We start from the raw sequence: 27,699 nt of genomic DNA on the forward strand, positions 1-27,699 counted from the left end.
TCTAGTGGCTTGTGTCGATCAAGCTAGGGCGGGCTTTTCCAAGTTGCTCTGTCACGAATAGCACAGCAACAGGCTTTGTTTTGATGCTTGTAAAGTCTGCCCTACAGAGACTAAGTCAGACGCGAGGTCCAAGTTCTCATTTTAGAACGTACCAGTCACGGCTAGGAACTGAAGCCGAAAAGAGGACCAGGAATCCCAGGTGTATATCCCGGTCAGGGTAAGCCTACCAAAGCAGGCGCCCTGCCCCTAGTAGAGCCTGGATTTCACCCCCAGACCCCCAGTAAGTGTGCTTTTATCTGTATTTTGTGAATTTATTGTCTTGTACGCGAGTTTACCTGAATAAACTGCATTTTGTTCCTACTACCTTGTTTTGCCTAGTGAATGATGCCGGTACAAATATATATATATATATATATGTGTTAAAAGTCCTGGTCTCCTGTGACATCCAGTTATACACTCCTCCCCGAGCCCAGTGCCCACTTACCCCCCTCCCCGAGCCCTGTACCCTCTTACCTCATCCCCATTATCTCCTTATATCCCCTCACCCTGCTGCTCATACCCACCCCCCAGTGCACTGTGGTTGGGGGGGGGGGGGGGTTGTCCCCTTCTTCATATGTTTGTCCTGTGCTCTACGATTTCTGTGTGTCAAAAGCCTTAGGCATCTCACCTTGTTACAACCTCTACGTCAGAAGCTACCTTTAAAAATACCTGTTTAGCTCAGAATTAAATGACTGTAGGCATAAAACAGCAATGAAAAGGACACAGGCACCCATTGAGAAATGTAATCTTTAAAGGTAATTTAAAGTAAACACATTTGCAGGGAAGTTCAGCTATATTCCTGAAGGACGCATATAGTTTACAAGGGGTCTTGGGTGAAGATCTAGGGACCGCTTACAACATGAACATAATGTGTGTCATTTATCAAGGTCTCACACTTGCAAAACTGGGGCTCAAAATACTGCACTACATTTATATATAATGACAAATCTAAAGTGTTTTATAGCAGCAACCTATGTTTATTTTTCTTACTTGATTGGGGAGAGGGGGGGAGGAGGAGTTGGGGTGGAAGAGCATCAACAGAGCAGATCGGAGGACCCCAGATCTTTGGTTCCACAGTTACGAGCAACCGGCAAACATATTTGCCTGCCGAACATAAAATGGCCACAGGCTTGCTCACGTGACTGATATAGTTGTGTGTCAGCTTTCTATTGGTGACTTTAGAAGTCATGTGTGTCGCTTGTCTTACAAGAGTAAAGAGTGACACACTATGCTCATTTGCATATCATTACCCAGAATCCCTGGCTGCAGTGGAAAGACAAGTGGTATTTTTATTTACTTTTTTTTTTTTTTTAGAAACTATAAAAACATTTAATTTATTTTTACCACGAAGCAGTGCATTCCTGGTGGTCGAAGACCAGGAATCAGCTCTGGGGGACTCCCATTTCTGTTAACAAAAAAAATCGGGGGGGGAGGGAGGGTGGCGGTTAAGGTAAGAGGGGTTGCAGCTTCATTGGGAATGTTTGTTTTAGGTATATCCAGTGCAATATTTTTGCAAAGTTTTGCAACTAGGAAAGTTTGATAAATAGCACTGAATGTTTAGATGCCTTCCGCTGAAATTCTTTTATTTTATAAAATGTTTTACCAGGAAGTAATACATTGAGAGTTACCTCTCGTAGTCAAGTATGTCCTGGGCACAGAGTTAACACAAATAATACATGGTTACAAATACATACTTACATAAGTGAACAGTATACATTATATACAGGTTATTGCATGCACAGTTAGAGATAATATATATATATATATTATAGGCGTATGTAACAGTTACAGACCAGATTATGGAAATTCTTTTAGGGATATATTACATCATTCAAATTAGCCACCGCCTGCTCTACCACATGCATGCTAAAGAAGTATTAATGTCCCAGCATTGGGACACAGAGAAGGATTAGTTTGGTGATGTTATAAATGCCTTTGAAGAGGGTGTTAGCTTCTTATAATCTTGGTTCATTATTCTACCTCCTGCTGTCAATTTGAGACAGGTTGTTTCTTTGTTTTAACTTTTCTCTGTATGTCAAATCAGTTACCAATGAAATAAAGAAGTGCAGGACTTATGAGGCCAGAAGCCTAGAGATCTCTTACCTCCAATAGATGTATGTTTCAGAGAAAGATTGATACAAGACAAGAGACTGTACGTGTATGTTTCTAGACCTCAGTCCTATGCAGAGGGTTACAAATATTGTTTCCTTTACCATCTAATAATAAGTCATAAGTCTAATGCCCGAGCAATCTACTTTCAGTTTAAAAGAGGCAATCCAAGCAGCACTTTTAAATATATGCAACTTTTGATTACTTTTATTGAAAACTAATTACCTAACCCAGTGGTCGCAAACTCCCTTCGTCTCCCCTACCTGCTCTGCTCCTCCAGGGGCACCTCTAATGTTGCGTCGAATGACGCTGCGGGGTCATGTGATGTCACGTGAGCCGCAGCGGCATTTGATGTCACGTCGCCATGGCAACGGGTGTCATTTGAGACGCATGACTGGAGCCGGGTAAGTTTACAGAGGCCTCGCGCTCTCAGCACGGGACCTCTGTAAATGCCACGCCCCCCCAGAAAAGTCCCACACCCCCCAGTTTGCTCACCGCTGACCTAGCCTGCCAATCGATTTGTTCTCCCATGGTCTGTCAGCAAAGATCCTGCTTCCCAGGGTTCACTAAATGGCTTCCTTTCAGTTTCAATCAATCCTCAAGAAAGTGTAACTCCGCAGCTACAATGTATCCTTTTATTACTAAGGTACTGTATCATTATTTATTGTTGCATGCTGCAGCTCAAACTACTGAGAATATTGGCAGCAAATGATCAAACAGGAAAGTGTTGCAATGATATAGCACTGCTGGGAGGTATGCTAAAACCTACAGAAATCAAAGGATTCTTTAAAACTCATTAAAAGTTGAATTAAAAAAATAAAATGTATTAAGTATTATCTAATACTACAGAACTGATTAATTTATTTTGGAAAAAAAAACACGTGTACATTTTTGTAATGTAATTTATGATGCATCCCAAAATCAGTGAAATTTTGTGTTAACCTAATTGATATTTAATTACTTAAAAATTCAGTCCCACATAAAACCAGTAGAATTGGCGTGATTAAAAGGTTACATCTGTCATAAGTCATAAATTGGTATTTTAAAATACATTTTCAAACCAGTTTGTAAGCATGGAAAGATGAAATGTGGGGGGCGATTGGCGTTCTTTTGTGTTTTTGTGTGATTTAACTTTGTGTTTAAGTTGAGATTAGTGTGCATTGGATACCGGTGATCTAGGTTTTCAAAATGTGCAATAATAAATATTAGGCTTTAATATTGAAAGTGTCTCTCTAGAGCCCAAATCTATTACCAAATGACCAGACCAGAGGGTGGTGTGCATCCAATGGCAAACGGATATGTAAATGCAGTGATGCAACTTGCAAAATCAAGACAATCTGCAGCTGTTTCTGACCATCTCAAATCAATCCCAGCTACCACACTATCAAGTGTCCTTGGTGACTGGGCAAGGGAATTCAAAATACCATACGTATACATATTCTTAGATATACCCTATCTATAGGTTTATCACAGGTTAAACATCAAAACATTCCAGAAATGTCAACTTTCAATGGTTAAAAATCAGTGGTACACCAGGGGGATGACCCCCGCTCAGCTAGGAAAAATATGGGGGGGGGGGGGGAGGTAGGGAGGTGCTCCTCTGGACAAACTAAAGATAAGGACTACTACACCAGAAAAGGTAAACCCAGTTGTGGGCACTCACCCTCCCATCTGGGTGTAATGATGATTTTACTAAAAAAAAAAACTTTATTAAAAATAAAGATTAAAATAATGGGTAATAAAAAACAGTGATCGCCGCTATAATGACCAAATGACAGCAGTAAGTAAGTGCTGAGGTCTAAGGAGTGTATAGAGAACTGAGGAATGACAATGCGACCACAATATCCACAAGTAATACTGTATCATAAAGGAACCCTAACACAGTGGGTAAGGGGGGAGGGGGGGCTGGGTGTTTAAACCAACTGAATGAGAATACAGCTGCATATAGGTGTAAGGCTACTACTAATGATTGGCAGAATCTATGTCTACTAGTATAAATAACTAGTGTGGTAAGTTTATAGAAACCGTGTGAACTTCATTGTAGTAGAAATACCGAAACGTAGTCAATAAGTGACTAAGGGTTTCTTTATGATAATCATTGAAAAAACTTTATTGATGTATATGGAAGCTCTGATTTCTATATTATAAAAATAATCTGTGAGAGGTGACATGCCTGACATTCAGGACCAGATTTACTAGAAGATAGTCACTGTTAGACAGAAGTACTGGCCGCAGATAACCAGGAACAGAGCCTGGTGTTATTTCTAAGCATACTGCAAATACCTTTTGAGATAAGCATGTTACAAAAAAAGCAAGAGTGCCTGAACCTGCTCTTAATAATCTGGAGCCAAATGCTCGCCCTCACATATAATTCAATGGTTTCACTGTTCTTTCAAGGGTCATACACTGTAAGTCTTTTCAAGTAATCCTTTTACTATAAGTAGCTTATCAAGCTCCTCTACTCTTTTGCTCATTACAGTGGTTTACTGTTTTTGTGGGTTTTTTTTGCAATGACTTCTAAGTGCTCACTATTAGCATAGATCAGCCTTAGAACTCTCACACCAGTGTACTGTAGTAAAATCAGAAGTGACTGTAATCCCTGCTTTCTTCCAGGAAAACAAATGCTTTGGTAGATTTTTTTTTAGTTACTAATAAATACAATGGTGTGAACAGTTCGAAAATAATAATATTCAAATAAATACAATTGAAAAAAATAATAATATTAAAATAATAAAATTGAAGCTTTTATTAACCTGTATAATACCTGTATTATTCAAAAGATATCATATATATATATATATATATATATATATATATATATATACATATATATATATATATATATATATATAGTCAAAAAGAACAGTTGGCACTCCTTAGGTGCTGATAGGCTGTAGATGCTTGCCCCATATGGATAATATAGACGTACGTTACCGTTCCAAGGTCTGGTAAAGCAAGAGACAGCACTCAATTGTAGAAAACTTCACAAAGTGTATTGGTGAAATTAGTGGTACATCAAGAAACCCAACGTTTCGGTCCTCCAAAATTGGACCCCCTGAGGTATATATATATATGACACACACACAAAAAGGCAATTGCTCACACTATATAAATAAGTGGTTAAGCCAGACCCAAAAATTAATACAGAGAATCCTGAGAAAAAACAATTTCTAAACAGGATAGCCTGTGACTAAATAACTAGGGAAACACTGGTGGTGCTGGGGGAAAGAGAAATATATATAACACACAAAAAGACTGAGACAATCCCCAAAATAGCACTCTAAATATACCACAGAATAACTAATCTAATATAAAGAAAAAAATAGGATTCTAAGTCAAAATAGAAAAAGGAAAGGATTTTAATAACGAGCAATAAGACACACTAACATTAAAAACATAGGCAGCATAACAAAAATAAAAAAGCTGTGACTAGAAAAATAATACATTTAATATCGCTGAAAGTAAAACCAAGAGCTTAAATGTATCAAATAATATACCTCTCAAAAATATGAGGTCATACAAATGAGCTAAAGGATTACAACACCCCCTAAGGATCCTAGCTACAAATAATATAACTAAACCCAAAAGAAAAAATAATTAAGTATATACAATGAATAAACTTATATACACAATAGTGAACATAAGAAAAAATAATATATCTTAAACCAAGGGGGAGACACGGGAAAATAAGATGAAAAGTACTCAAACCCTGTGCAGCAATAATCAGTCAGTCCAAGGGAGAGTAATTCCAACATAGATTGCAGTCTCTCATATCGTCCACAGGAGTTGCATCATGAAGCAAAGGTCACGCTGTAGAAATCATGTATACTGCCATCAGTGAACACTCTACGCGTTTCAGCCAAGGGGGCCTTCTTCCACTCCGGGAAGAAGGCCCCCTTGGCTGAATATCTCTATCTCTATCTCTCTCTCTCTCTCTCTCTCTCTCTCTCTCTTTCTCTCTCTCTCTCTCTCTCTCTCTCAAAAAAAATATATATATATATATTAAAACAAAAAATATATATATATATTCAGAACATAATAATATATTAAAATGAAAATGTTACATTAACACTAGTAGTGGTTTGGCCGATACTTTAATTGTACCCATGTGAAGCCTACACTACAATCTAACATGTCAAATGTGTTGTTTTTAAATATGAACATGTTTTATTTACATTATTTAATATTAAAATGGTAGTAAAGGTCTCTGCGCAGGATCGCGGCTTTGGCCATGTCTGCACATGCGAGCAGCGACGGCTGTGCATGTGCGATGAAACGCCCACTTCAGCACATGCGCATCATGACGGCACGCCATGATTATGTGCATGCACGAGAACGGACGACTTATGCGCATGCACAACTACATGGTTGCCCATACCGCATACACAGCCAATGCAGACTTTATCTGCACATACTCGGCCTTCGTTGGACCATTTTATGGTCCTTTTTCTGCGTATGCGTGGCTCGTTTCCGCGCATGCGCAGCCCCTTACTTCCGCAACAGTTATTTGTTTGCATGAAGGAGTTTTTTGTTTGCACCAATGACATTTTTGAATGTGCCATTGGTATGTAAGAAGTTTCACTTCAATTAGAGGTAATACTGGACATGTATGTGTCTGTTATTACAGTACGTCTCTGGATGTAGTGACCTGACCGGCTTGGGGGCCGTGGTATTTCCCTGAGCAGGGCTATTGCTAGGGGGCTGGGCAACTTCCTCCATCCTGCTTGGCTGCTCCAAATCCAATCAGGGGGTGTCAGGAGCCTGGGGGTGGGGCCAAGGAGAAGAGGAAACAGCATAGAGCGGAGAGGGGTGTGCATGTGTGTGTATCTCCAGCACGTCACACCTTTAACCATTAAGTCCAGTATTTTTGGAGAAGTCACCTGGCAACCCTACTCACAGTTTATTACGGGAGCTTGACTGGCGGAATCATTGCAGCAGTAATAAGTAGTAGCACACAGCTGGGGCGGCTCCATAATAGCATCACACCTAAATAAGCGACTCGAATAAAATAAGCCCTTACAACGACAACCCGCGACTCAAAAGATGAAAGTGACCTTTTAGAAAAAACCCTCTAATTTCACCTATTATACGCTGAATTGGCACGTCTGGTGGTTTGTGAAAAGAATAGCTGCCCCTCCTGCCTGCTCATTATCCCAGGATGCACTTTAGAAGAGGTTCTGCCTGTCTATTATGGGATTTGGGAGTCGCAAATATTTTAATTGAGATTGTTGGTGTACGCCAATAACATATAAGGCATGATTCATCGGACGGATGTTTATAGCGATTAATGATGGAAGATGTTCATCTTTACTCGGCACTACCTGTTGCCTCAATCAATTAATTCTCTTCAACAAAATACTTAAAAGGAAATGTGCACACATATTTTAATAACTTAGAAATATCTGCGAATCGTAACTATTTCCTGTCGGAGGAAATCGCAGATAGGGTGTATATGAGGGGATCTATATGCATTACCCAGCGTGGTGCTTTACCTGTTAGGCTCACAGGAGGCCTAAGCCTCCGCCACGGAGAGCCTGCGGCACATATGACAATATGAATAACCTCGTACTTGGTGCAGCGCCTCCACCTGCGATGGCTCCCACCAGAGGGGGAGTGGTTCCTCGCAGGACACTATATATATCACTCCACACACAGTATGTAAAACAACCAATGACTTTACTTGTGAGAATAGGAAACGTGCTTTTGCATATAATAACAGGTGTCCCTCCCTAGAGGAGACACTAACTACTGCGTCTCGCAGGACGCTACCTCCACCTCCACCGGATGATCCCACCCAGTGTCCAGTAACCCCACACAGTATTACCCCACCCTCAAGTGAGAGAGATATGTGTGACTGCGTAGCCACTGTGTCCCTTGTGAATGTGATATGACTCGTTGGTGCACTTGTAGATTACCTGCCGGGCACTCCGGTGCCCGGGCCTGGCAAGGATCTTCACAAAGGATCCTGATGTCGACTTTACACAGGAACTACCATCCGGGGCGATCCCACCCGGATGACTGATGCAGCAACAGCGAAGATCTGAGCCCAAACCTCTGGACGGACGCGCAGCGTCTGCTGGGCCCCTAACTGACTCTAGATAGTAAGTGGCAGGGTCCCTAACCTGGGGGCTGTCTCTGACACAACTCACACTAATGGGTGACTCAGGGCTAGTTGGGGCCTTGGGGGCTGCTGGCCTAATGCAGGGAGTCACTGACTCCTGCACCCTACCTCCTTCCCCTAGCTTCTCCTGACGCCAACTGCTCCACGAGCTCCAAGCCCATGAAATGTATCTATCTGCGTCTCCAGGGCAATCCTTCAGCCCTATTGGCTCCCTGGCGTCACATCGGGCGCTGCTGAGGCTCATGGGACTTGTAGTCCCTTCCAAGAGCCCTCTGCTAACTGGCTGTCTCTCGCGCGCTATCACTGCGCATGAGCAATGTCCCTGGCTTGCCGCCGCATGCAGGGACTCCCTGCGCATGCGCAACCACATAAGGAATGGCGGCGCCCTGCCCGGGGAGCCGCCGAGAGCCCTAGCGACGCGCCCCTGACTACAAGCCGCTCACGTCCCCGGCAACCTCCGCTCCGGTTCCCGTCTGCCCCTCATCCTGGCAATCGCCGCAGAATACATAAACTGCTGGATGATTTCACTGTAAGATGTAAATATTTTAACATGAGTCCCCCTGTATATTTCTGCTTTTGTTCAAGATAATTAGCATTGCAATGATTTGCAGGTCCACCTGGCAGAAAAAGTGTTACGGTTGCAATAGTGTTACACAGAGATGAACAAATTTTCCACCTAAAATCGAATTCAACGCTATTTGGTCAGTTCCTTTGAGCAGCGGATTTGTCTCAAAAAGGCGGATTCAGAATTTGATCCTGCAAACACAATCTGAATCCGAAAATCAGCAAAATCAGATATCGGATTTGATATAAACACGAATCCGCATGGGCTAAATTTGCTGGAATCCAAGTTCGTATTTCAGCGTGCGGATCGGATTTGGTCTGAGAAGGCCGGGAAAATCCCCAAATCGGAATCAGTCAAGTTCGCCCATCTCTAGTTACACACCAGTCTAACGTAAATAAGAGGCACTGCAGCCTACAGGTAATGTTTTAGGCTGCCCTGATAAAAATGAAAAGTCAGGTAATTGCCACCAAGTGGCAGATTTGTGACCATCACGGTTAAGCCTTTTTCTGCTTGTCATTAAGGGAATCGATATATCAAGCTACACAACACACTGGGCATCATCAAACACAGCTACATCATCATGCTACCGTAACTGATGCTACAGGAATTGCATAGTTGCTGGGGACAGCTGAGTGCGTGGCCCCTGCAGCCTTCTTTGAATCGTTTTTGGTCTATTGTGGAACTCGTCATATCTTACCTTGTTGTAAGTGCGAGCAGCTATTATCTGTTTTCAATACATTACTGTATTTGCTGGGGGGAAAATTGCACTAGATTTATTAAAGAAAAAATCATATTGATTTTAATGGAATTCCTTTTCTTTGATAAATAAGGTGCTATTTTGTGCACTAGTTTTGCCGCCAGGAGACTTTAATAAATAGACTCCCAGACTGTCACATTGACATAACTGGAATGTCACTTTGGGTACTTATTATTATTATTAATGGCAAACTTTGTCAAATATAATTGGATCCATACAAGTTCCACTCAGATTTAAGTTTTCATTCCATTATGATGTTAAAGGAAGAATGTGGGTGTAGTGATAATTAAGTCATGTCTCTTTCATTAACACTGTTTATTTAGTCCAATTAAGTCTAGACTGCGATGAGACTCCATTCTATTTATAACATAGTTTATGTTAGTGAGAGCGAGACACAGTCTGGAGTATTGCTGCTGCTCAACTTTCGCATAAATGTTTTAACGTTCAGATTCTCTTTATATTTCCCACCCTCCCGCTCCCAATTAATAGTATGGTTATTCTGTACCGGAAGAAAATACTAAATACAAATATTCTGATTTCCGCCTCCCAACAGTAAACTAACAGTAACTAAAGCGAAAATGCATGTTAAATCTTATGTTTTTTTTTTTTAAATCAATCAGTTCTGTAATATTAGATAAAAGTGCCTGTTTTTCTTATTTTTTTTATTCAACTCTTAATGCAATTTTTCAATGAGTTGTAAAAAGCATACTTTGATTTCTATAGCAGGTTTTAGCCCCCCCCCCCAGCAGTGCAACATCTTTGCAACACTTTCCAGTTTGGGATAATTTGTTGCCAATATTCCCAGCTGTTTGAGCTATAAACTGTAACAATAGATAATGTTACCTTAGTAATATCAGGACACATTGTAGCTGCAGAGTTACACTGACTGAAGCATTGATTGAAACTGAAAGGCAGCCTTTATGTTAGGCACACAATCAGGATTTTTACAGATTTGCACCAAACAATTGCCATTTTAGGTAAGAATGTACAATTATACATTGTCAAATGTTTACATATACCAAAAAAAAAAAAGAAGGAAGGGGGCATGTAGTATTTTTATTTTAAGGTTTATGAAATTATAAAAAGATCACCAGGATTAGCAAAGATACAAATTCCATTTGCACCAGTTTTGCAGTCAGAAGACTGATACATTGCATCTCAGGTCTTTGTCAAATGTTCGAAAGCGTACATATAGTACTTTCTACACAAACAGACTTTTGTTTTGTAACCTTAAGTTTATTCAAATATCACACATGAGGAGAGTATGTCAATGTTTTACTTTAGTTCTGCATGGACATTTTTTCCATTCCAGCAATGGAGTTTCTTCTGTAAATCTGGTGTTCTGTGGGAAAAATATAACTCGTGAGATTATATTTCTCATGAGATTATACACACACACACACACACACGTCAGAAAAAAAATGGAGGGCCTTTTATTTTTCAGCATATTTTTCTGAAAAATCACTCAAATATAGGTTTGTCCCAGTAGATTATTACATCTAAGAATTATTTGATATTAGGGGAGGAGGAGTACAGCTGCGGAGCACCACCAGTACACAGCAAGATATAAAAATCAATTATCCATAGGGGACTTCCATAAAAAAAATATTTATTGGATCACATGTGATTACAAGAGAGGTAAACCTGCGCGTTTCACGCACACTGCACTTTATCAAGTTGTAAAATGTTCTTGTATAGCGCTGTTAGTTTTACGCAGTGCTTTACAGAGACATTTTGCAGGCACAGGTCCCTGCCCCGTGGAGCTTACAATCTATGTGAATCAGTGTTTATAAATTATTTGATAATCTAATCAATAGTCTTTGGAATTGGGGATGGCATGAAGACCTAATCATGTGCATAGTCACAAAATGGTGTTTAGCCAAAGATAAGCACAATATAAAGTGCGTGAGACAGGGCAAGAATTATGGTCCAAAACGCTTACAAAAAATGTTTCCTTATAAGCAATGGTCGCTAGGAGGACTGAAAAAACAAATGATTAAAACAACGCTTTATTCAGAAATGGGAGCAGCTAGATTAACACGTTATTGATTTATGTAATCAGTGGTATTCTCTGTGACGATAGTGAGGGTTTGGCCCGGGATTAACGGGGTTACTCCCCAAGGGCCCCCCTCTAACCTCGCCAGGGAGACAAGGGGTTAACTGGGCTGAGGCCCAGAACTGTGACTTAACCCTTGTTAAATAACATGATAATGCTTATTCCCCTGTGTAAATGATGTTGTTGCTGGATCAGGGTCTGCATAACCCACCCACTGGGACTTAAGGGGTTAATCTTATATGCAGTGCTGAATAAACAGTTACCTGAAAACTGGTAATTTGGTAACTGAGTAAGCCAGGACCCTGAGCCTTGGGGTACAGCCTCCGGGTCACCCCCCAAGTACACACATATTAAAAATATAAAGTTGTCATAAGAGAAACATATATTTTTGATAAAGTGACTTTTTGCAGTTTTTGAAATATACAGGCAGAATGCTAATGGTGGGCAAATGCTAATAACCTCTGCCTGCCTTTGTAATGCATATCCAAAACGGAGGTGTGAATTGGCCAGTTGGATGCTAAATAGGATATCCTGCTAGACTTGAGCCTGGCTTCACAGGGGTATTGTTTATGCGAGAAGCCCAAGCCTACTTCAAAAGGTTTTATTGATGGGGCCAGGGGGGGGGGGCTACCCCCAACAGGATATCAAAAGTGAGTAACTTTAATAAATATAAGAATATTATGAGATGTCCTTGGCTGAACCGGCTAAGAATTACATACGTGTATTGGCGGGAGTCAGCCGATCTTTTGAGTCTAAACATTGTATATGTAACTGCGGCTAAATGCCAGATATTAATATCTCTATTAATTTTCATATTACAATGTAATGTTGGGTCTCTCTACGAACGTCAGGTGTCACAGAATGCAGTAATATATCTCACCTGACTGTATGTTTTACTGAACTCAAGTTATGCAATGATTTGCAGTAAATATGGAACTGTGGTTGAGTTCTGAGGAACCCCTGTTGTGATGAGCAGGAAAGGAGAATTTGCATACTTAGTCATCAAAGGCTAAGTTGCTAATTGCTTATGCTTGGCCCAAACTGACCAAAAGGAAATTAACCAGAGTAAGTGTAACTTTTTACACTGGAAACCTGGAAGTCCAAACCGAGCTTCAAAAGCTTGAAAGGGACGTTTGCTAGACGGCACGGAGCAGCAAACTGGGATACCAGGCTTGAAATTATATATAAGTCAAAGTCACCCTTTTATCCAAGTTGTTCATGTTGTCCATTGTTCTGCATGCAAATGATCTTCAGGCCTGCATGTCATCAGGCCTGTTGTGCTTTACCATCTTGATTGCTGAGAAGAAATGCCATGCAATGTCTTGGGCTGATTGCTGCATGAAACTGCCAGTCCAGCTGGGACTGTTTTCATTATTTTCATCTTTTAAGTAAGTGTCTATATTTTGCCTGTTATTTGTACACATTTGCTGTGTTCACCTTTATCAAGGAATAAAATCACTTTATTAGATCTTAAGTCTCGTCCCAGTTCAAACCCAGGTATATATATTTATATATAGTTTTGGTGTCAATTACAGCCTGTCGCAAGCTCTCGTGACATTCTCGTCTTCGTGCGTTTCAGCAGAAGCAGGACATTTTGAACACACACTTTGAACACGTACATTGAACTCAAATGTTATAGTAATCTTAGTGTTTCAGATTACAAAAGTTTTAACACATTTATGAGCTAATGAACATGAACCTACCGCAGTGTATTTGGTACTTATTGATGTAATACAGTGACCAGTGGTGTACCAGGCAAGCGCGGACCCCCAGGCAAATTTTTTTTCAGGGCCCCATTAATATTAATACTGACTGCAATTTTTTTCTCCCTCCCACATCCTCTCCCTAATCATCTCTCCTCATTATCATCCCTCCTCATCATCAGCTTTCCACCTCATCACCAACATCAGCTCTCCCCCTCCTCCTTATCTCTCCCCCTCATCATCATCATCATCATCATCATCATCATCATATCTCCCCCTCCCCCTCCTCCATTATTACTTGTAATAGAGACAGGTGCAGGGAGATGGTATGCAGTGGCGGCCCCTGGCATTAAACAGAAGATTAGCTGGCAGCGGAATCAGCAGTTGTTACACGGGCAGAACAGGACATCAGGGGAGGAGCGCACTCTAGCAGCAGACACCAGAAGTAATAAAGACTTCTGGATCAGACTGCTAGAGTGCGCTCCTCCCCTGCCGCCCGGCTCTGCCTGTGTAACAACTGCTGATTCATTTGCCAGCTAATCTTCTGTTTAATGCCAGGGGCCGCCACTGCATACCATCTCCCCGCACCTGTCTCTATCTGAAGTGATGGGGCCAGCAACAGGGGGGGAGGGGAGGAGAAGAGCGGGCCCCTAAGAGCGTGGCCCCCGGACTTTGCCCGGGCTATGCTATGCTGCTGACAGTGGCATTAATTTAGTTAACATCAGTTGATTATCTACATTGTGCATCTTATATAGTGTTAAACTACATAACAGACCTACAATTGTGCACATTTTCATGGGGATTGAGTGAGACATATATAAAATATGACAATATGAAAGAGGTCCCAATTACAGAGAGCAAGGAACAAGACACAGCACGCAAGTCAAAGAGGTAAATAAAAGTGCATTAGACAAAGATCCAAAGTTTCAGGGTCAACTCAGGACCCTTCATTAGGGAAGTACATGGAGTATATGTTTATATATATTTATATCTTTATTTATATCTTTATTTATATGGCGCTTTAAAATACACGTGGCATAATATTATAATACAATGGGAATAAGTGCTTCAGACATAAAATAGTATTGTATTGTATGTCTTTATTTATATAGCGCCATTAATGTACATAGCGCTTCACAGTAGTAATATATGTGGTAATCAAATAAATAACAGATAATATAAATAAAAGATCATGGGAATAAGTGCTTTAGACATAAACGTAACATTTAGGAAGAGGAGTCCTTGCCCCGAGGAGCTTACAGTCTAATTGGTAGGTAGGGAGAACGTACAGAGACAGTAGGACAGTAGGAGTTTTGGTAAGTGCATCTGCAGGGGGCCAAGCTTTATGTATCATGTGTTCAGAATATTCACAGTGCTATTCATATGCTTCTTTAAGAAAGTGTGTCTTAAGGTGGGTCTTAAAGGTGGATAGAGAGGGTGCTAGTCGGGTACTGAGGGGAAGGGCATTCCAGAGGTGTGGGGCAGTCAGTGAAAAAGGTTTAAGGCGGGAGAGGGCTTTAGATACAAAGGGGGTAGAAAGAAGACATCCTTGAGCAGAACGCAAGAGTCGGGATGGTGCATAGCGAGAAATTAGGGCTGAGATGTAAGGAGGGGCAGAAGAGTGTAAAGCTTTAAAAGTGAGGAGAAGAATGGAGTGTGAGATGCGGGATTTGATCGGAAGCCAGAAGAGGGATTTCATGAGGGGAGATGCTGAGACAGATCTAGGAAAGAGTAGAGTGATTCTGGCAGCAGCATTTAGGATAGATTGTAGGGGAAACAGGTGAGAGGCAGGAAGGCCGGACAGCAGGAGGTTACAGTAATCAAGACGTGAGAGAATGAGGGCCTGAGTTAGAGTTTTAGCAGTCTAGCAACAGAGGAAAGGGCGTATCTTTGTTATGTTGCGGAGGAAAAAGCGACAAGTTTTAGAAATGTTTTGAATGTGAGGGGCGAATGTGAGAGAGGAGTCGAGTGTGACCTCTAGGCAGCGTGCTTGGGCTACTGGGTGAATGATCGTAGTTCCAACAGTAATGTGGAAGGAGGTAGTAGGGCCAGGTTTGGGAGGAAGTATGAGGAGCTCTGTTTTAGCCATGTTGAGTTTAAGGCGGCGGAGGGCCATCCAATAGTAGGAAAAGGAGTTCCTGTGCTGAAGAACTTACAATCTAAGTGATACCATTACATTACAATATTATAGATACAATGGGGCCTATTCACAAAGCAGTGGTAAGTGGTTGTAAGTGCCATAAATGCCCTTATAGTGCGATACTGCCTGCTTGGCGATTCACAAAGCAGTGATAACAGGGCAGTATCACGCTAGAATGGCTTTTTATCACCAATAAACAGTCTGTAAAATAAAAATTGCACGATAGGCAAAAAAAATTATATCCAGATATGGATAATAGCTCATTTGCCCATTATAAAATAAAACATTAGCCAGCCAGAGTATATAAACCTTTCTACTTACACCTGCCATCATGAAGGGCATCCTTGTCAGCATACTCCAGGTCCATGTCCTCCTGTGGCAGCAACAATACATGAAAAAATACAATCTAATGGCCCCTAACCCCTTAAATCACCTTAGCAGTTAATAAACACTATAGTAATTAAGGGGTTAACCCACCCTCCCCCGCTACCCACCCAGGAGGCCTAACCACCCACCCCGGGACCATATACCCACCCTGTACCCATTGATTGGCATAGTGGTATGTCATACCCATATAACATGGGCATGATAAGCCACTATATCACTCAATTGTCACCCTAATAAAAAAAGCACGAATGCCAAAAATACACAATAATAAAAGATATACACAAGTACCTAAACACCCCAATTCAATAAATAAAAGCACTATCCAACGAATTCCATAAAAGCACTATCCAACCAATCAATTGAATAAATAAAAGCAATAACCAACAAAAAAAAATTATTTTAACCACTAGCCAACAAATCAATTAATTAATAAAACCACTTGCCAACACATCAATTAAAACCAGTAGCCAAAAAATAAATAATTAATTAAAAACGCTAAACAAATCGGACAATTTTAAAACAAGCCATCCAAATTACAAACAATTTAAGCCAAACAATAAACAGAAAAAAAAACATCAATAGAAAAAAAGCATTTGCCAAAAAATGAATTGCCTGTCACTGTATTGATCTTTACCCTAAACGGTGACAGATTAATACATTATCAGTCAATGAGCAATGAAAAACATAAAAATAAAAAAATACAATTAAAAAACTTGTAAAAATACAATTACATGCATTCAATATTTTTCTTACCTTTAGAAGCGTTGACCCTCCAAATACCGGTGATTCTTCAAGCTCTCATACGTCATCAAAGTCAATCCAACGCCATCCACCTTGAAGATCCGGAACAGGTAACAAAATTATTCTCTCTTTTATTTTCTATCACTGTCTTCTTTCTTCATCTGTCATTATTTTTTTATTTTCTTTAATCTTTTATCTTCATCCATCAATCCAAAACCCAATGGTAAATCCAGAACAGGATGTTCTCTCGTCGTCTTCTCTGTTAAATGAGGCATCCAGGCCTTATATAGGGCCTGTGATGTCACATTTTTAGGTCAGATGGTACAGCTCCAATCTGATTGGACGCTGTATCATGTGCCCGTCTCCTTTTTTTTGTTAAGGATGTGACGTCATCTCCAAGGGAGGTACGTCACATCCTTAAAACCACATGGCTATATCACATGGTATTTCAACCAATGGGATTGAAGACAATCCCATTGGTTGCTGTATCATGTGATAGGTTACATTAGTGCAAAAGGATATGATGTCATCCCTTAAAGTGATGTCACATACTTTTGAACTAATGTAACCTATCACATGGTACAGCAACCAATGGGATTGTTTTCAATCCCATTGGCTGTAATACCATGTGATTTAGCCATGTGGTTTTAAGGATGTGACGTACCTGCCTTGGAGATGACGTAACATCCTTAAAAAAAATAAAAAGAAGAAGAGGTGGGCACATGATACAGTGTCCAATCAGATTGGAGCTGTACCATCTGACCTGAAAATGTGACGTCACATGCCCTATATAAGGCGTGGACACCTCATTTACAAGGAAGAAGACGACGAGAGAACATCCTGTTCTGGATTTCCATTGGGTTTTGGTTTGACAGATGAAGATAGAAGATTAAAGAAAAGATAAAAAAATAATGATATATGAAAAAAGAAGATGGTGATAGAAGATAAAAGAAAGAAGAATTTTGTTACCTGTTCCGGATCAAGGTGGATGGCGTTGTATTGACTTTGATGACGTCGCGGTACAAGAGCTTCCTGATACGCCGTGATTCGGAGGGTCAACACTTCTAAATGTAACAAAAATAGTGAATGTATGTAATTTTTACAGGTTTTTTTATTGAATTTATTTAGTTTTATGTTTTTCATTGGCCATTGACTGATAATGTATTAATCTGTGGCCATTTAGGGTACAGATCAATACAGTGACAGCTAATGCATTTTTTGCCAAAAGCTTTTTTTCTATTGATTGTTGTTTTTTATTTTTCTGTTTATTGTTTGGCTTAAATTGTTTGTAATTTGGATGGCTTGTTTTTATTTCATTTTCCAATTGTTTAGTGTTTTTAATTAATTATTTCATTTGTTGGCTACTGGTTTTAATTGATGTGTTGGCAAGTGGTTAAAATGAATTAATTGTTTTTAGTTGGTTAGTGCTTTTATTTATTTAAATTGGTTGACTGGTGCTTTTATTTATTGAATTGGGGTGTTTAGGTGCCTGTGTATATTTTTTATTATTGTGTATTTTTGACCTTCATGCTTTTTTATTCGGGTGACCATTGACTGCTATAGTGGCTTATCATGCCCATATTATATGGGTATGATGTACCACTGTCAATTAATGAGTAGAGGGTGGGTATAGTGGGCCCAGGGTGGGTGGTTAGGCCTCCCGGGTGGGTAGCGGGGTAGGGTGGGTTAACCCGTTAATTACTACCGCGGTTATTAACCGCTAAGGTGATTAAGGGGTTAGGGGCTATTAGATTGTATTTTTTCTTGCATTGTACCTGGCATAGGAGGACATAGACCTGGAGTATGCTGTCGAGGATGCCCTTCACGATGGCAGGGGTAAGTAGAAAAGTTTATTTACTTTATTTAAGCTGGCTGGCTAATATTTTATTTTATAATGGGCAAATGAGCTATTATCTATGTCTGGATAATAGTAATTTTGCCCATTACTGTGCTGTATGTATACGGGGAGGGGGAAATTTATTTATTTGAATGTATGCATATATTATTTTTTTTAGGCACAGTATTGGTACCACAGGTCAGCGGTGACCCCCGGATACCCGTGGGGACCACCCGAGGGCCTCTGGTATCATTCCTGTGCATGAAAACAAAAAACTGTTTTTATGTGTGCTAGGGGAGTATAGGGTTTGTTGGGGGCACAGGGGGTGGGTGGGTTGTGTATGGATGGGTAGTACATATTGCAATGTCTATTGGGGGTAATTGCCCCCTATAAACCTGCTATTGTGCCTTAATCCCTTCATTGCCTTAGCGGTTATCCGCTAGGGTAATGAAGCGGCTTTAATGTAAAATGTATTAATAGTGTGCGGGAGCAGGGGTCTCGTGAGAAGAACCGCTTTGATTTCTGCCTCAGGGACCCCCTGCTTCCCGAGTTACAAGCCCCCCGGTATGGGTCATCGGGTGCCGGTATCGCCGCCATTTTTAAATCGTCCGCGTCACGTGATCGTGGGATTTAAATACTAGAGGACATACCGGCACCCCATACCAGGGCCTGTAACTCGGGAAGCACGGGGTCCCCGAGGCTTTAATCACACTATGAATACAAATTACATTAAAGCTGCTTCATTACCATAGTGGATAGCCGCTACGGTAATGATTTTTAAAAATGGTTATTGGGGTTTTGATACTAGTGTACATGAGCAGAGGGTCTCCTGAGCTGATCCGCATTGGTTTCAGCCTCGGGACTCATACTTCCTGGGATACAGGCCCCGTTAGGATTTCAATCCCACAGTCACGTGACACGGGAGATTTAAAAGCACAGGGGATACCGGCACCCCATAACGGGGCCTGTATCTCGGGAAGTAGGGGGTCCCCGATGCTAAAATCAATGCGGTTCAGCTCAGGAGACCCCTTGCTCATGTACAATATTATCAAAATCAATATTTTTACTGTACGATCGCCTGTAAGAGCCATGCATGGAGACGTAGCAACTCCATGCCGCTGCATTTTTGTCTGTCAGCTATCGTGCTATAAAATTTATAGTACGATAGCACTGATACAAAAACCAGGTCACACAATAGTGCATTTTTATCGGCTTTAATAAAATGGCCTTCACTTGTTAGTAAATCCCGCTTTTGACTTCATGTTTTAAAGCGTGGTAAAAAAAAATGCATAGTTGGGCGCAAAAGCACTGATTTTATCACTGCTTTGTGAACAGGCCCCCATGTTTGTATAAAACATTTTCTGCAGGTTAAAAATAATGTTTCCCAAACTCAATATATATATATTTTACTACAGTATATGTGCCTGTTTTTATTTAAATATATGTATATGTTTTTAGAAAAAGACTCAGTATTTGTTATCAAACAATACAAAATAACAGAAACGCTAAACGTGATTTACTGTGCAAACCCACACACTACAATTTGCAACAATCTTTGTACATGACTCTTTATTTTCATTTGCAGGGAAGTTGATCTCCCTAGAGAAGTGAATCAGAGCTGTGGTGGGAGTCAGTGCACAGCAATCCATGTCTCGCCTTGCTGTCAGAAAACAGGAAAGAAACCTTTCTTGCATTTACAGACACCCTTCCTGCTATAAACCTTCAGCAAAGACCACCACAGAGAGACAAGGACGTGGCATTTAAACATACAATGTAGGTCTAATAGGTACTGCATGAACACTATATCAGTCAAACAGTACATTGTAATGCAGCACACTATGCTACAAAATAGCCCATATATCCCCCAATCTCCACAGGCCTTAGATACAAAGACAATAGAAACACAGGACAACATCTCACTTACATGAGGACCCCGTATAATGCCGTCTCCAACTCGAGGATGCAGATGACTTCCCATCTCGATCAGCTGGCTTTGTGAAGGCTCCGTTTCTCTCTTGTCTGGGCTGTACTAACCTGCTACTATATAAAAAAAAAATCCAGCCTGCAGTTCTAACTAATGTAGATGTAGTTTTTTTTTTTTTTTGATTGGCTTCTGCATTCCATTCTTGACCAAGGAGGAAGCTCCGCCCCCGAATGCAAATCGGAGTCTGAATTGTGCATGTTTCCTCATCGTGCTTTAAAAGCGGTGGGGGAGCCCCCTCCCATGCCTACTCACAGGCAGCTCTCCTCCAGAATGATTTCATTGCGCTTCTCCCTGACAGAGGAGAAAAAAAGCAGTAGGAAATGGCAAAACAGGCTTTTACAGTGAAACAGCTGGTCCGTAGACTCTGTGCATACCTAAGACTTTTTGCATGTACACATTCACATTAACACAATGGTGCATTCACTCTCATAATCACATCATTATATATATATATATATGTATATGTATATGTGTATATATATATATATATATATATATATATATATATATATATATATATATATATATATATATATATATATATATATATATATCTATATATATATATATATATTATTTTTTATTTTTTTATATGCTTTGGAAGAAAATAGTTTTGAGGTGACTGATTTCAAGAAATATTACATTTGTTAGACACTACTATAAAGCTCTTGTCATCTCATTTTGTAAAGTAAATTGTGCAAAATCTCTGGAATTGCAATGGAAATTATAGCGATACTGTAGGTTAGGGATATAAAAAAAAGTTGTGTGTCTGGCGATCACGCGCATTTTAAGTGAAACTTTTGTCTTTTGTCACTGTTTTGTCACATAAATTGTATTTGTAATGGTGATGTTTTTAATTAATAATCAAAACACAAAGTCAGTACCAAAACGCAAAGAAGTTTGACTTAGAATGCGTGTTTTAGCTATTTGCACTTCTATATTTATCGTAGCTGAATTCCTTGTGTGAGTCACTGTGTGTGTGTGTGAGTGTGTGTCTCTCTCTCTGTGTGGTGTGTTTGTGTCTCTCTCTGTGTGGTGTGTGTTATTCGCAGGGTCCTGCCCCCCCTCTCTCCTGACTCCACATCCCCTGCGGACAGGTGGAGGTGGGGGGGTCTGTCGGAGTTCCCCCCCCCCCAGCAGAGCTGCAGACCGGGCTGTGAGTGCTGGTGCCTTCTGCCGGAGCAGCCCCCCTCTCTCTTCCCCCCCATGCGGAGGTATGAAGACACGGGGAGGGGGGGTCTGTCAGAGTCCCCCGCCCGGAGAACCCCCCACTGTCTCCCCTGGCGGAGCTACGTCCTGCTGCTGGTGCCTTCTGTCGGAGCCAGCTACCCGGCGGAGGTATCCGGACACGGGGGTGTTCGGTGGCTCACTGGGCGGGAGGGGGGGGGGGTGAGGGGGAGGGGTGCTCGGCAGCTCACTAGGGGTGTGTGCTCGGTGACTCACTGGGTGGGAGGGTGTGCTTGGCGGCTCACTGGGGGGAGGTGTTTGGCAGAGGATGTGGTGTGTGTGTTCATCCTCCTCTCCGGTGACTCCTGCTGGTAGAAAATGGCAACACTGATGTTGCTGATGGCCTCTTCTGTCAGCAGTGACGTCACTTCCGTCACCACTGATTCCGTCTCCATCAACTCCATTTACTACCACTGAATTTTCCTCATGTGGTAGGTGCCGCTAAAGAAGTTTCACTTCAAAAAGTAGTAGGCACCTGGGTTTATAATAATAATAAAGCTGTTACAATGGTGGTTCTAAAGAACGGTGGGAACTGGTAAAAGTATATTTGTGGATCCAGAAAGGCACAGGACCAAAACTTTTTATATACTGTAGCATTCAACTTATACTGTCCATGACCACTTTTTCACTCATCTCCTGCTTTATATGAGTCCAATTACCCTATGTCTCAGTGAGCAGTGAGAAAAATCTTAATATGTATAACCGAAATGTGTAAAGAAATCATAAATGTGAACCACAAAAACCGTTGAACATGCTTTTTCTAAGTTTGACAACTGACTATAGTAAAAGACGCAGGTATTTAACTGGGTACATAAAAGAGTGATTTACAATGGTGATTTACAATGTATTTACTTTTTGCATTCGTTTTGCAGCATGGAAACTTTGAAACCTGATTACCCACATTTCTTATAACCCTGCTCAGCATGTGGCTGATTATGGGTACAGATTGGAGATGCTTCCACTGCATTACCGTGCGTATATTTTTCTTTTTAGATCTGCTCTATGACTTTATAAGCATACTCATAACTGTACCTATTTAGCAAGTATAATACATGGTTTTGAGGAAAAGAAAGAAGTGTGCTTTGAAACTCTCTGGCAGAGAGAACATATACAGGCCGTCCTCGGTTATCCGACACAATGTGTTACTCAAAATGGCTTTGGATAGAGAAACGTTGTGAAGCGAAACACGTTTTCCCATAGGAACACTGTTTAAATGAAAGGTTCCGTTCCCGAAGGCATTTTTAATGCTAAAATACACCAAATATTTTACGCAGACAATAAGATATGCAGCACACACATAAATTATATAGTGCATATACTGTATTATATATATAACTAGCTGAGAGACCCGGCGTTGCCCGGGATGTAAATGCGTAATAGGTAGTATTATTTATAAATCGTGGAACAATAGGTGACTGTTTGTTGTAAAGGTTGGATAATAATATTGAAAAGAAAGATGGAAGAAAATGTAATACGATGTTGTATAAAAATGGTTTATTGTAACCACACCACAGTACAATGTATATTTTGGTGGCATAAGTGATGTAAAAATCTGAGTCGTGTGTCCTGCTAGGGTGTGAGGCGGCGGGTGGCGCGTGGGTTGTGAGTGCTGTGTGCGAGTGGGGGTCCTGCTAGGGTGTGAGGCGGCGGGTGGTGCGTGGGTTGTGAGTGCTGTCTGTGAGTGGGGGTCCTGCAAGGGTGTGAGGCGGCGGCTGGCGCGTGGGTTGTGAGTGCTGTCTGTGAGTGGGGGTCCTGCTAGGGTGTGAGGCGGTGGGTCAGTGATGTCGGTGCGTAGGGGCGGGAGGCAGCAGGTGTGTGTGGCGGCAGGTATGTGTCGAGTGTGGCGGGTGTCTGTTCAGTGCGTGCAGCGGCTGTGAGGCGGTGGGTGAAAGGCAGAGGCGGCCGGAGTAAGGGCGGGTGAAAGGCAGAGGCGGGGGTGGGGAGGCGGTAAGGCGGGCATGAAGGCGAAGGGCGGCGGGAAGGGGAGGAGGGGGTGGAGGAGGGGGGCAAGGGGTGGAGGAGGGGGGCAAGGGGTGGAGGAGGGGGGAAGGGTTAGAGGAGGGGGGGGAAGGGTTAGAGGAGGGGGGGGAAGGGTTAGAGGAGGGGGGGGAAGGGTTAGAGGAGGGGGGGGAAGGGTTAGAGGAGGGGGGGGAAGGGTTAGAGGAGGGGGGGGGAAGGGTTAGAGGAGGGGGGGAAGGGTTAGAGGAGGGGGGGAAGGGTTAGAGGAGGGGGTGGAAGTGTGGGAGGGGGTGGGAGGGGAAAGGGGAAAAAGAGGTGGAGGGGGGGGAAGAGGAGCGGAGGGGGGGGGGAAGAGGAGCGGAGGGGGGGTGGAAAGGGGAGCGGAGGGGGATTGAAGGGGAGCGGAGGGGGGGGAAGGGGAGCGGAGGGGGGGGAAGGGGAGCGGAGGGGGGGAAGGGGAGCGGGGGGGGGGGAAGGGGAGCGGGGGGGGGAAGGGGAGCGGGGGGGGAAGGGGAGCGGGGGGGGAAGGGGAGCGGGGGGGGGGGAAGGGGAGCGGGGGCGGAAGGGGAGCGGGGGCGGAAGGGGAGCGGGGGGGGAAGGGGAGAAGTGGTGGGAAGGGGGAGGAGGGGAGAAGTGGTGGGAAGGGGAGAGGAGGGGAGAAGTGGTGGGAAGGGGGAGGAGGGGGGAGGTGGTGGAAAGGGAGAAGGGGGGAGGTGGTGGAAAGGGGGAGAAGGGGGGAGGTGGTGGGAAGGGGGAGAAGGGGGGAGGTGGTGGGAAGGGGGGAGGTGGTGGGAAGGAGGAGGAGGGGGAAGGTGGGGTGGAGGGGAGGTGAAGGGGGGGGTGGAGGGGAGGTGAAGGTAGGGGGGTGGAGGGGAGGTGAAGTGGAGGGGAGGTGAAGGGGGGGAGTGGAAGGGAGGTGAAGGGGGGGGTGGAAGGGAGGTGGGTGGAAGGGAGGTGAAGGGGGGGGGTGGAAGGGAGGTGAAGGGGGGGGTGGAAGGGAGGTGAAGGGGGGAGGTGAAGGGGGGTGGAAGGGAGAAGTGGAGTGAGGGGAGGTGAAAGGGGGTGAGGGGAGGTGATGGGTGGGTGAGGGGAGGTGAAGGCCGCTCACTCACCCGTCCGGCAGGTCCCACGTGGATCTGAGGCGGGAGGCAGCGTGTTGTGGCCGCTCTCCCGCTGTGTCCCGGGCGCTCGCTCGCTCCCCCGCTGACTGTAGCGGCGCCGGGGGGGGGGGAGGTATCGGGGAGACACTGACACTGGAGGGGAGGGGGGGGGGGTGGAGGGGAGGTGAAGGGTGGTGGAGGGGAGGTGAAGGCCGCTCACTCACCCATCCGGCAGGTCCCACGTGGATCTGAGGCGGGAGGCAGCGTGTTGTGGCCGCTCCCCCGCTGTGTCCCGGGCGCCGCCATCTTGGGCACTCGGCGCCGCGAGGCAGCCTGCCTGGCCATTGGCTGTTCCCCCGCCGGGGAGGGGTGAGTTGTAGCGTCGGGGAGGGGGGGGCATGTATATGTGTGTGGGGGGGAGAGGTGGGAGATATAGAGGGGGGGTCTCGCACGGCCGCTGACACTGGGTGGGGGGGGGGGGGGGCGCTGAAGGGGTAATAATAGCGTGTGTGTCCCGCTGACTGTAGCGGCGCCGGGGGAGGGGGGGGGTCGGGGTGAAAGCGCGGGAGACACGGGGAGAGGAGGAGGTGCGCGCGGGTGCTGCTAACACTGTGAGCCCCGCTAATGTATGTAACAGTGTGTGTGTGTGTGTGTCACTGTGTGTGTGTCTGTCACTGTGTGTGTGTGTCCCTGTGTCCCTGTGTGTGTGTGTGTGTGTGTGTCTGTCACTGTGTGTGTGTGTGTGTGTGTGTGTCTGTCACTGTGTGTGTGTGTCCCTGTGTGTGTGTGTGTGTGTGTGTGTGTGTGTGTGTCCCTGTGTGTGTGTGTCCCTGTGTTCCCTGTGTGTGTGTGTCCCTGTGTTCCCTGTGTGTGTGTGTCCCTGTGTTCCCTGTGTGTGTGTGTGTCCCTGTGTGTCCTTTGGCCCGTCACTCCGCCTCAGGCCAATGAGAGGTGTGCGGGGGCGGGCGGGCCAAGGGACCAATGAGATTTCCCCTAGGGACACCGGACATCCAGGCAGGCAGGCAAACATACAGTGCTTTCACTAATATAGTATAAGATACATAATATATAATATAATCTAAAAATATAATATATTATATAGTATAATATAGTATAATATATATATATTATATACACATAAACAACTTTGCAAAGCGTCGTAATAGCGTTGGATAAGCCGTTTTGGTGTTGTAAAAATGAACATAGGTATGCATTGCATAGCGTTGGATAAGCCATTCGTTGTAAAACGAAGCGTTGTAAAACGAAGCGTTGTAAAACGAGGACTGCCTGTAGTGTAAAATAACTTCTGTGAAAAATTGGTGAATAGTGAATGTCACAAAAAAAGAAATTGGTATTATATATATATATACTTTTTTTTAAGTTATGGTGAGTAAAAAAGTGATAAAAACCCTCTACAGCAAAGCATATAGCAAATGGAAATATAACTGTATGCTCATTTGCATGTCTTAGGCAGGTCTGCAACCCCGCCTTTCACCATTATCACCCAGCACACAGCACTTCCACTGCAGCAAGGGATTCTGGGAAATGACATGCAAATGAGCACACAGTGCCACTTTTTGCTTCAAAACCATTTTAAACATGGTTCCCTATAGGCTTAAGCTTGCTGCATGGTCACAGCTTTAAGCACAGCCAGGGTTAAGATGCATAGCCAGTAAACCCACCCACAGACAGCTGTTTCAACCTTAATGGGTCTCATCAGCGTGGGGTTGGTTACACTGGCTATGCAAAGCTGAAGTAATGAGGATGGGTTTTACGTGGAGGGTTTTTGTCACTTGTTTATTCACCATAACTTAACTAAGTATGGTTAAACCCATCCTCATTGCTTCAGCGTTGCATAGCTAGTGTAACCAACCCCACACCGATGAGACCCATTAAGGTCAAAACAGCTGCGGGCGGGTTTACTGGCTATGCATCTTAACCCTGGCTGTGCTTAAAGCTGTGACCACGCTGCAAGCTTAAGCCTATAGGGAACCATGTTTAAAATGGTTTTGAAGCAAAAAGTGGCACTTTGTGCTCATTTGCATGTCCTTTCCCAGAATCCCTTGCTGCAGTGGAAGTGCTTAATATATATATAGTGGGAGGTTTTTTGTTGCTTTTTTCACCCACCATAACTTAAAATGTGTATGGTAAACCTACCCAGCCTAGAAATATTGCAAAGCAAGTGTAAGCCAGCCTCACACTGATGAGACTCATTAGGCTGCGTCCATAGACACTGCAGCCGTTCGGAGGCGCCCAGCGGCTGAGGGAAAGCGGGTGCTTTCCCTGGCCTTAGTACGTGCACCGTCCGGGGGCATGTCTATGGGCGGCCATTGGTCAGTGTGCTGGTTTGCCCTCATTGGGCGAACTGCTCACGTGACCGCCCTATCGCGTGAGAAATTAGTTTTAACTGATTTCTCGCGCATCGCTCACCACCTCCCGCTTCCGCACGTACGCCGTATAGACGCGATCACTGCCTTTAGGCAATCGGTCTGCCTATCTATGGACGTAGCCTTAAGGTTGAAACATGTCTGTGAGTGGTTTGACTTGCTTTGCTAGTTCCATGCTGTGCTTAAAAGCTGTGAACAGTGTTGCATTTGCATTTGCTTATATGGGCTCCATGTGAATGGATATTTTAGGCAGAAGGTGACACATTGTGTGCTCATTTGCATGTCATTTCCCAGAATCCCTTGCTGCAGTGGAAGCACTGTATGCTAGGTGATAATAGTTGAAAGGCAGGGTTGCAGACCTGTCTAAGACATGTGAATGTGCTCACAAGTGATATTCTTTATTGGCTATATGCTAACGATTGAGTTTTTTTTTGCCTTTTTCAACCACCATAACATTAAAAATAAAAAAATAAAAAAACATATATATATGTTTCTTTTGGATCCCTAGAGATCCAAGTAGTAGTCCAATAAACCACTCTTATGTGATTATCTCTTGTGCTGTGCTGGTATATTGGATCTCTAGGAAT

General features: G+C 43.2%; 1 protein-coding gene across 1 annotated transcript in view; it reads right to left on the minus strand.

Moving 5' to 3' along the window:
- The window catches only part of GNE (glucosamine (UDP-N-acetyl)-2-epimerase/N-acetylmannosamine kinase), an 89,154-nt gene extending 68,467 nt beyond the window's left edge, over nucleotides 1-20,687 (minus strand). The window contains exon 1 of the mRNA XM_075593604.1: nucleotides 20,380-20,687. Coding sequence (XP_075449719.1) covers nucleotides 20,380-20,433 — 54 coding nt within the window. The 5' untranslated portion in view covers nucleotides 20,434-20,687. The remainder of the gene's footprint in view (nucleotides 1-20,379) is intronic.
- Nucleotides 20,688-27,699: the final 7,012 nt, after the last annotated feature.

Source organism: Ascaphus truei, chromosome 1, assembly GCF_040206685.1.
Source record: "Ascaphus truei isolate aAscTru1 chromosome 1, aAscTru1.hap1, whole genome shotgun sequence".
In the NCBI taxonomy this organism is placed as follows: Eukaryota; Metazoa; Chordata; class Amphibia; order Anura; family Ascaphidae; genus Ascaphus; species Ascaphus truei.